Consider the following 10,636-nt stretch of genomic DNA (forward strand, 5'->3'; position numbering starts at 1 on the left):
TCTGGTTCTTGTGGATGATTATAGCCGGTATACTTGGGTATACTTGTTAAAACACAAAAGTGAAACTGGTCAACTGATTAAAAATTGGGTCAACTATATAGAAAGGAAGTTTCCCTACAAAGATACCCAATTGCAGAGTGACCATGGAGACAAGTTCATGTCTGAAGCCCCCCAGATACGGTTGAAAAAACGTGGTATTAGTCACTGTAAATTGTGTCCCTTTTCACCCGAAGAAAATTCAATTGCAGAACGCAATATAAGGTCTTTACAAACAATGCTAGATTCTATGTTATGTGAGTCTGGCTTATCCAGGAAGTTTTGAGGGGAAGCAATTCTCTGTGCTAATTACACACAGAACAGATTGTTTCATTCTACCATAAACAATACCCCTTTTTTTGCTTTATGGAAAAAAGTCTTTTTTGGACCAACTTTTGGTTGTTGGGCTTGGGTTCACATCCCAAAAGGACAGAGAAGGAAAGGAGATCCCAAGGCAAAGAGACTTAGATTTGTTGGCTATCAAAGTTGGTCAAAGGGGTATCGTTTTGCACTAGGGCGTGGCAGAGTTGTGATATCAAGACATGCAAAGTTTTGTGAGCAAGATGGTTGGGCTCATTTACATGGAAATTCAGAAGTTTTATCTTCAGATGATACAGATAAATTTGTGAAATCTGAGGAAGAAAAGCCACAAATTCAAGAAAGTCCTGAAAGTGATAGTGATGAGGAATCAGGGGATGAGAGTCCCAGTACACAATCTCCTAAAGCTGAACCAATTTCTCCTGAGCAAGATGAATTAGAAGGGGAAGATAGTTCAGAGGGGGAAAGTGTTCAAGTTAGAAGATCACAAAGAAGCAATAAGGGGGTACCTTCAGAAAGGTTTACTATACAAGAAGTTAAAACTGTTGACGTGAAGAAAGAACCTTGTGATTATGAGGAGGTTTTAAAGTTACCATACCAGGAAATAGTAATGTGGGAAAATGCAATGGGAGCAGAATTGAAATCTTTGGCAAAACATAATGTGTTTACTATTGAGCCATTGCCAGAAGGAAAAAAGGCAGTGGACTGTAGATGGGTGTAAAAAATAAAACACTTGGCAGATGGTAGCGTTAATTACAAAGCTAGGCAGGTAGCACGAGGCTTTACGCAAAGAAAAGGTGAAAGTTTTGATGAAACCTTTTCTCCTACTGCAAGGAGCGAACATGTACGTTTATTGCTAGGTATTGCAGCACAACGTGGGTTTAAAGTAAATCATTTTGATATTGAAACAGCTTATCTTAACACAAAACTGCACGAAGAATTTTTTATGAATCAAGCGCCAGGTTTTGAGGCAGGCAACAGAATTCTGTATATAGGTTACACAAAGCAATCTATGGGCTCAAACAATCAGCTAGAAATTGGAACAAGTGTCTCAATAATGCTTTAAAAAATATTGGCTTTAAAAGTAGCTTAGCTGATAATTGCTTGTACACTAAAGGAAAGGGTGATAAACAAGAATTATGTTTGTCTTATGTTGATGATTTGCTTTATTCTACAAAAAATGACAAGCAAGTGCAAAAATTTGCAGAACAACTAAGAAAGGAATTTAAAGTAAGAGATTTGGGACCAGTGAAAAATTATCTCGGTCTAGAAATTCAAAGGACAAACAATGTAAGTTTTTTGTTGAGTCAAAAAGATAAAATAATGGAATTTCTAGAAAGAACAATATGCAAAATAGCAAGGGAGCAAAAACCCCAATGGAAATAGGTTTTTTTTCAATAATGGAGAATCCACAGAACCAGTAAATCCTGAAACGTACCATTCAATAGTTGGAAGTTTATTATACATTTCATTGTGGAACAGACCAGATTTGAGTTATGCAGTTGGAATACTGAGCAGACTTGTAAGCTACCCCACAGAAAATGCCTGGAAGGGTTTAAAACGTATTTTCTGGTATCTAAAACTTACACTTGATTATTGTTTAAGATTACCATCTTCAGGGTCTACAAAATTGCAGTGTTACATTGACAGCGATTGGGCCAACCTGCCTGATAGAAAATCCATTTCCAGCATGGTGTTTCAATTTGGGGATTCCTTGATAGGTTGGAAGTCCAAAGAGCAACGAATCGAGACCACGTCTTCAACAGAGGCTGAATACTGTGCTTTATCGGAGTTGTGTAATGAAATAAAATATTACGTTCAAATCCTCAATGATTTAGATATACAATGTGATTATCCAGTTCAAATATGGGAAGAAAATCAAGCTGTAATAACTTTGTCTGGGCCTGATCAGTTCAACAGTAAATCAAAACATTTGGAGATTAAAGATCAGAATGTAAGTGAAAATGTTAAACAAAACCTGATAATGCTGAAATACTGTGAGAGCATGTAAAATGTGGCTGATATATTTACGAAAGCACTAACTTTTGAGAAACATGCACAGCTAGTGACAAAATTAGGAATTGTTGTGCATGATGTATAAATATGTTTTGTATATGTTTAAAGTACTGTTTTGTTTCTGTATCTGTTTGAATGAGAGGGGGTGTTAGGAGTCATACAGAAAAAATGATTGTAACTTTAAGAACTGTTTCTGTGAGTGGTTTTCTAGGCTGATTAGGTACAGCTGGTGATGAGTATCAAAAGAGGAGAAATTGCAGTTTGAATTTGCCTGCAGAGAGATAACACCAACATGCTTTGTGTTTGTTGTTTTGTATAGCTGTAATAAAACCTTCGTTTGAGTGTTTTACACCGGTCTCATGGTTCTGTCGTCCGCCACCAGAAGAAAACCCCCCTCTAACGGTGGGTTCTCTTATGTCAGAGAAGGTCTGACTTGTAGCTGGAGCTCTTCCCGCAGACAAGAGCGCTTCTACAGCTTCCCCTCCGTGTGGACCCTCTGGTGCTGGACGAGCTGGGAGTTGCAGCGGAAGTTCTTCCCGTACGAGGGACACTGTTAGGGCTTCTCCTTGGAGTGCTTCTTGCCGTGTGCGACGAGGCGCGAGTTGCACATGTAGCTTTTGCCGCAGGCTGAGCACTTGTAGGGCTTCTCCCCCGTGTGGGTTCTCTCGTGGATGGTGAGTGCGGACTTCTGCCGGAAGCCTTTCCCGCAGGCTGAGCACTTGTAGGGCTTCTCGCCTGTGTGGGTCATCACGTGCATGACCAGGCTCCAATTGCGGCTGAAGCTCTTCCCGCATGTGGCACAGCTATAGGGCTTCTCCCCGGTGTGCTTCCTCTCGTGGATGATCAGGTGCGACGGGCCGTCAAAGTTCTTCCCGCAGTAAGAGCACTGGTGCAGTTTCGTGGCCTCTTGGGTCCACGGGTGCTGAAGAAGGTGGACGGTGCAAGAGATAGACTTGCTCAGCCTGTTCTTGGGGCGGTTCCTCTGCTGCTTTCTTGGTCTCGGCTGATGCTCGGAAGTCTCTTCCCGCTCCTCGCCCCAGGAAGGTGTCTTCTCTGCTGTTCTCCTTTGGACGCAGCTCTGCAAAGTCGCCCCTTCCATGGCTCTCTCAAGTGAAGGGTTTCCCTCTTGGCGTTCATCTACCTGCCAGCAATCTGTTAAGAAGTGGGGGGGCGGAGGAACCGTAGAATGAGCATGTTGCCAAAACCCCCAAATTATGATGGATGTCAAAATAGGCTTAATGCTTAATGGCTCCGTAATGTCAAACCAGGCTTCAAACGAGTGAAAAATCCAGTAGTACAGATGTTAAAAATCTAAACATCTATAATCAAAATACGCAATAGAACAAATTAAAGCAGAAGTAATCCTTACCGACCTCTGCCCAAAATTTGTTCAAGATTCCCTTCTCATACTGCCCTGTGCCATTTCCCACCTTGTTCCATAGGTCCCCTAACCTTCTATGACATTTGGGGGTCCATGGAAGGGGAGTGCTGGGCTGAAAAGGGAACTCAGAAGTAGCAAAAACCGCCTGGCAGTGGACCCCTGATGCTGTCTGTGAACTCTCCAGCCAGCACCTTTGGTGATCTGTACCTGGGCCGTTGCAAGCTTCGAAGAAAGCTCCTTTTATGCTCTCGCCTAAGAGCCTCTATTGTAGCGTTTAAATTTGAGTTGGGACACTCACTGAGCTACGACCCACTTCCCGCAGGCACTCTCCCTGCTCCCCAAAATTGTGGCCACCATTGCATATTCCTTTCCATAGTGTCTGGGTTAGCTTTGCTTTTGTCTTTACAGTGGTACCTCGGGTTACAGACGCTTCAGGTTACAGACTCCGCTAACCCACAAATAGTACCTCAGGTTAAGAACTTTGCTTCAGGATGAGAACAGAAATCATGCTCCAGCGGCGCGGCGGCAGCGGGAGGCCCCATTAGCTAAAGTGGTGCTTCAGGTTAAGAACAGTTTCAGGTTAAGAACAGACCTCCGGAACGAATTAAGTACTTAACCTGAGGTACCACTGTATTATGTATTTTGTGTTTTGATCTTCAGAGGAAGGGTGCTAAACAAGTTTTATAAAATAAATAAATATTGCATGTGAAAATGCCAGTGTTTTAGCTATGCACATCTAAAAGCCGGTTTACTTGCGTCTAACTGATGCGCGACTACGCATGCGTACATAGTGGTGACCTAGAAAGGGTCGGGAAAAGAGGCGAGGCAGGGGCATAATGGGGAAGAGTGAGCTTATGCACACTCCGCCATCGCAGGTAAAGGTAAAGGTACCTCTGCCCGTACGGGCCAGTCTTGACAGACTCTAGTGTTGTGCGCTCATCTCACTCTAGAGGCCGGGAGCGGGCGCTGTCCGAAGACACTTCCGGGTCACGTGGCCAGCGTGATGAAGCTGCTCTGGCGAGCCAGCACCAGCGCAGCACACGGAAACGCCGTTTACCTTCCCGCTATAAAGCAGTATCTATTTATCTACTTGCACTTTTTTTAAGGGTGCTTTCGAACTGCTAGGTGGGCAGGAGCTGGGACCGAACGACGGGAGCTCACCCCGCCGCGGGGATTTGAACCGCCGACCATGCGATCGGCAAGTCCTAGGCGCTGAGGTTTTACCCATAGCGCCACCCGCCATCGCAGTGACCCAGAATGCCAGCCCCGTGCAAATCGGGAATGGCCTGCCTTGTACGGGCTGGGGGGGGAGGGGAAAGCATTTTCTTGTGTCCAACCTGAATCACTTTGGAGCACAACAAATCAATCCGACAGATGCACAGAGAGCAGAGCTAAAGAGCCAAATCTAGAATACAATTTCATGGAAAAACTCACAACAGATTGGGATAGGGAGAATGAGTGTCTTTTTACCCAAAGGGGCCTTGTTTTCATAATTCTGCAGGACTTCCCTGGTCTCAAGTCTTCGGCCTGGATCCAGCAAGGAACGTTCTTCTTTGGGAGTGCACACTGCCCCTTCTTCAATGGCCCCCAGTCCCTGAAAGAGAGTAACACTTTCCATTCAACCTCGTCAGGACACCTGCATTCTGCACCAAGTCCCAAGGGCAGCCCCACACAGAAAACATCCTCTGGAAAAATAATCTCTCAAATGAACTGTTGATGGCACTTTACCATTGTACTGTGGAGAGTGTATTAACTTATGGTCTGTGTGTGTGGTTTGGGAGCTGCACGGTCAGGGGAAAAACAATGCTGTCCAGGGTTGTAAAGACTGCGGAGAGAATAACTGGGGGCACTCTTCCCACCTTGGATCAAATCTACGCTTCCAGGTGCCATACGAAAGCTGCAGAGATAGCGCAGGATAGTGTGAACCCCGGAATTGATCTCTTTCAGCTTCTGCCTTCCGGAAGAAGGTACAGGGTTATAAAGACTAGGACTAGCCACCTGAGAAACAGTTTCTATCCAATGCAATTTTGGTATTAAACGCAGTGTAAGGTAGTCTTTGTGGGAGTATATTGTATTTAATTATGGGGTATCAGAGTTTTTAGGAGGTTAACCCCTTTGTCGACTCTGGACCCCCAAATGCTTCTCTCACCTGCTGTCCTGCTTTCTCCACCTCCTGGTGCCTCAGGAGGAATTCCTCTGCCAGGGCAAGGACGCAGCCCTCTGAGCTTCCCTGCTTTTCTCCTTCGGTGACACAAGCAGCCGCCTCTGCAATGGTCCTCAGTCCCTGAAAGAGGAGGAGAAAATATTTTTCTATCCAGCCCCTGCAGAGCAAGAGAGAACACATTCACTTCTCGGCATGTATAGCTTGCATGAAACTCCAGGGAGCCACGACCGTTCATTGGGTGATCGAGGAGTCATGTTCATAAGCAAAATGGCCACTTTTTTAACCCCTTTGTCGACTCTGGACCCCCAAATGCTTCTCTCACCTGCTGTCCTGCTTTCTCCGCCTCCTGGTGCCTCAGGAGGAATTCCTCTGCCAGGGCCAGGGCCTGGACGCAGCCCTCTGAGCCTCGCTCCTTCACCCAGCTCCCCATTTCCGAGGGCAGCACAGCCAGGAACTGCTCCAGGATCACCAGGTCCAGGATCTGCTCCTTGGTGTGCTTCTCTGGCCTCAGCCACTGTAGGCAAAGCTCCCTCAGGAGGCCGTAGACCTCGCGAGGGCCCTGGGCATCCTGGTAGCAGAGCTGCCTGAAGAGCTGGCGACGAGCCTCAGAGCTGCTGACATCCTCCATCTTGATTTCCTTTGCTTGCCCGATGTTTCCCTGGCTGGCAGCGGCTGGTCTGGAAGTGACCGGTTGAGCTGTTCCTAGAGGGAGACTGGTCTTGCTGTCTCCTGCTCCAGCCCACTGGCTGGGAATGGCTGCTCCCTCAAAGGAGGACCCAGAAGGCTTTGCCTCGCCCCATGCCCCATCCCCTAGGAGCTGTGGGCTTCCTTCTCCCCCAGAGTGTGGGGCCTGCACAGTCCGGAGGAATTCCTGCCACTGGGCTTCCCATTGCCGGGACGAGAGCTCCTCTTCCGACTCCTCTTTGATACGTTGTGGCTCCGTCTGGCTCGGATGCAGTCCCTCTGTGCCCCCAAGACAGACAGTCCCTTCCAGTGTCATCTCTGGCGCCAGCCTTGCCAATTCCGCCTGCTCCGTTTTAATTCCTGGCTTCGCACCGGCCTCTGGTGCCAACTGGAGCTGGAGACCCAGAGAGGCTGCTGGGATTTCTGCTCCCTGCTCTGCAGCCATTTTCACTCACAGGGAGATGTCCCTCAGTCGTCTTCTGTGTAAGGGACAAAACGTTTCCCCTGTTAATTTGTGGGTCAGCACAAGAATGAGGTTCCTGGGAACATGTGATGGAGTGTTGCCTCTCAGTCAGCGGCAAGTCTCTGGCCAAAGAAGGGTCACATGGAAGCTGAAATCTTTCCCCCACTTCTGGCAAAAGCTTCTCTTTACACTGAAAGAAATGGGAATCGAAACAGACAAAAGTGAGGCAACTGATGAAACAGGGCACTTTGTAGGCCCCATCTGCACTAGACATTTAAAGTGGGGTGAAACCGCTTTAAAAAGACAGCATTTCCCCAAATTATACTGGGAGTTGTAGTTTGTCAAGGGTGCCGAGTGTTGCTAGGAAGCCCCTATTTACACAGCTACAATTCCCAGTGTGGCTTAAGAAGCAATCCTTCATCCCAGGGAACTCTGGGAATTCTGCAGGGGGGGAAGGAAGATTCCAGGCACTGACTGACATCAGTTCTCCAAGGTTCCAGGCAAAGGTGTTTCCCCCGAAACCAAGGATTGAAGTGCGACATTCTGAAAGGTGCTCTACCACTGATCTGTTGTCCCTTTCCTTAAAGATTAAGTAAGATTCTCGTCCTCATTGTTCTGTGAAGAGCTATTTAAATAATTAGGAAGCGTCATTATCCCAAATTAGTCTCTCTGCTGTGGGATCATTGGCTCTCCACGGCTTTCAGGCAAGGAACAGTCACAGCCTTACCTGGAGATCCCAGGGGACCTTCTCCACACAGAGCAGCTGCTCTGCCACCAAGTCACAACCCGTCTCTTAAACAACCCGTAAGATTTATTTTGCATATGAGCAACCGGGAGGATGAGAATGCTGGTGTACCCATAGGTAAGGGGGCGCTTGGGACTGTCACATCAACACGCAAGCAGCTCTCCAGGATTTCAGACAGTGCTTGCTCCCAGCTTTTACCTGGAGATGCCCAGGATTGAACTCAAGAAGTTCCACATGCACTCCTTCCCTGAGTGGTTATACCTCCCATAATAATAATAATAAATTTTATTTATACCCCGCCCTCCCCAGCCAGGACCGGGCTCAGGGCAGCTAACAACCAATAATAAAACAAGTTGATTGAAATACAACTTAAAAACAAGATTAAAATACAACATTAAAACATTAAAATGCAGCCTCTTCACAGGAGAAAGGAAAAAAGAAAGAAAGAGGGGGAGGGAGTCAAATTGATTCTAAGCCAAAGGCCAGGCGGAACAACTCTGTCTCACAGGCCCTGCAGAAAGAAATCAGATCCTGCAGGGCCCTGGTCTCATGAGACAGAGCGTTCCACCAGGCGGGAGCCAGTGTTGAAAAGGCCCTGGCTCTGGTTGAGGCTAATCTGACTTCCTTAGGGCCCGGGACCACTAGGGTGTTGCTATTTATGGACCCTCAATTTATGGATCCTCATGAACGCAGAGCCCTTCAAACTGGAGCCAAGGGAGATGCCTCTCGCTGAATCAGACCAATGCTAGAAAATGAAGGGGATTTGCGGGGTTCATGGGCAGCGGCTCCCCTCCCCTCTTGCGCACCCCATCTCAACACGCAGGCTCCCCATCCAATGTGAAACCACAGCGGACCCTGCTTAGCTTTGCAAATGTATTTTGAGGTTTTATTGCTCCCTGCAGCAGAAGTCTGGCTGCTTCTCCCTCTTGCACTGGGTCCTTCCACTTCCCAGCCGCCTTCCCCCACCCTCCTGCTCGGCCTGGCCATGGCCTCCCAAGGAAGACCATGCCTGTCACCCCACCTCGCACCTTTCTAACTCACAGGGATGGGTCTCCCATTCTTTCCCACCACTGAGGAACACAAAAGAGAACGGACAGGAAGGTGCCCAGCCTGGGGATTTCCCCCATGGGGTGCTCACTTCCTTCTTCCTCTCTAGGAATGATTTATCCGTGGCTTTAACCATTAAAGGGCCAAACTGGGGCGGGAATAGCTCTTTCCTGGCTTTCCCCCAGTTCAATGCCATGCCCTCCAACATTTCTCCAATGAAAATGTTGTCGTTTAGTCGTGTCCGCCTCTTCGTGACCCCATGGACCAGAGCACGCCAGGCACTCCTGTCTTCCACTGCCTCCCACAGTTTGGTCAAACTCATGCTGGTAGCTTCAAGAACACCATCCAACCATCTCGTCCTCTGTCGTCCCCTTCTCCTTGTGCCCTCCATCTTTCCCAACATCAGGGTCTTTTCCAGGGAGTCTTCTCTTCTCATGAGGTGGCCAAAGTATTGGAGCCTCAGCTTCAGGTTCTGTCCTTCTAGTGAGCACTCAGGGCTAATTTCCTTAAGAATGGAGAGGTTTGATCTTCTTGCAGTCCATGGGACTCTCAAGAGTCTCCTCCAGCACCAGAATTCAAAAGCATCAATTCTTCGGCGATCAGCCTTCTTTATGGTCCAGCTCTCACTTCCATACATCACTGCTGGGAAAACCATAGATTTAACTATACGGAACTTTGTTGGCAAGGTGATGTCTCTGCTTTTTAAGCTGATGAAAATAGGGATGTCCTAAGGAAGAGAGATCAAATCAGGCACCAGTGTGCCGTACTTAGGCCCTGGGGGTAAAGGTAAAGGTAAAGGTACCCCTGCCCATACGGGCCAGTCTTGACAGACTCTAGGGTTGTGCGCCCATCTCACTTAAGAGGCCAGGGGCCAGCGCTGTCCGGAGACACTTCCGGGTCACGTGGCCAGCGTGACAAAGCTGCATCTGGCGAGCCAGCGCAGTACACGGAAACGCCGTTTACCTTCCCGCCAGTAAGCGGTCCCTATTTATTTACTTGCACCTGGGGGTGCTTTTGAACTGCTAGGTTGGCAGGCGCTGGGACCGAGCAACGGGAGCGCACCCCGCCGCAGGGATTCGAACCGCCGACCTTTCGATCGGCAAGCCCTAGGCGCTGAGGCTTTTACCCACAGCGCCACCCACGTCCCTGGCCCTGGGGGAACTGGGTTCAAATCCCCACTCAGTCACAATGAAGCTCCCTGGGTGACCTTGGGGGGAAGAAAGCCGCTGTAGCACTCTCTGCCTCACCTACCTCACAGGGTTGTGAGCCCTACATGGGGCAAACCCCAAAGAAGGAACCCCACATGGAAGGAACCCCCGAGGGACATCTAGACCAAGCCCCTGCAATGCAGGAATCTCAACTACAGCATCAACTACAAATGAGCTGGTATAGCTCAGTTGGTAGAGTACGGTTGTGGGTTTGAGTCCCAGCTTGGGCGAAAGATGCCTGTATCACAGCGGGTTGGACTAGATGACCCCGGGTCCCCTTTTCCAACTCTGCAATTCTAGGATTGAACTGGGACCTTCTGCAATACAAAGCAGGTGCTCTCCCACTGCGCCATCTTGCAGGTGGGACAGCCAGGTGTTAGCTCAGTCAGTAGGGCAAGAGAATATCAGGTCCGTGGGTTCGAGCCCCAGCTTCGGCGAAAGATTCCTGCAATGCAGGGGGCTTGAACAGACTTCCTCGGTGACGGACTCTCCTTCATTAGAGGTTTTTAAGCAGAGGCTCATAGAAGTATAGAATGAGAGAGTCGGAAGAGACCCCCGGGGTCATCTAGTCCAA

The 10,636-nt window shown here is 48.3% G+C and overlaps 1 protein-coding gene across 3 annotated transcripts; it reads right to left on the bottom strand.

Moving 5' to 3' along the window:
- Nucleotides 1–1,789: 1,789 nt before the first annotated feature.
- On the bottom strand, nucleotides 1,790–9,054 carry LOC128409378 (zinc finger protein 24-like). Of its 3 annotated transcripts, none has more exons than XM_053379803.1 (5): nucleotides 8,829–9,054; nucleotides 6,238–7,243; nucleotides 5,901–6,035; nucleotides 5,222–5,345; nucleotides 1,790–3,522 (listed from the first exon to the last, which is right to left on the bottom strand). In XM_053379803.1, the coding sequence occupies exons 2-5, from the start codon at nucleotides 7,042–7,044 to the stop codon at nucleotides 2,924–2,926; spliced, it is 1,665 nt and encodes a 554-aa protein (XP_053235778.1). In that variant the 5' UTR covers nucleotides 7,045–7,243; nucleotides 8,829–9,054; the 3' UTR covers nucleotides 1,790–2,923. The 3 variants fall into 3 exon arrangements, with proteins under 3 accessions (XP_053235778.1, XP_053235779.1, XP_053235780.1); XM_053379804.1 differs by lacking the exon at nucleotides 8,829–9,054 and adding an exon at nucleotides 8,655–8,822; XM_053379805.1 differs by lacking the exon at nucleotides 5,901–6,035 and having other exon boundaries at nucleotides 8,829–9,053.
- Nucleotides 9,055–10,636: the final 1,582 nt, after the last annotated feature.

The sequence above is a fragment of the Podarcis raffonei genome, chromosome 2 (assembly GCF_027172205.1).
Source record: "Podarcis raffonei isolate rPodRaf1 chromosome 2, rPodRaf1.pri, whole genome shotgun sequence".
Taxonomy (NCBI): domain Eukaryota; kingdom Metazoa; phylum Chordata; class Lepidosauria; order Squamata; family Lacertidae; genus Podarcis; species Podarcis raffonei.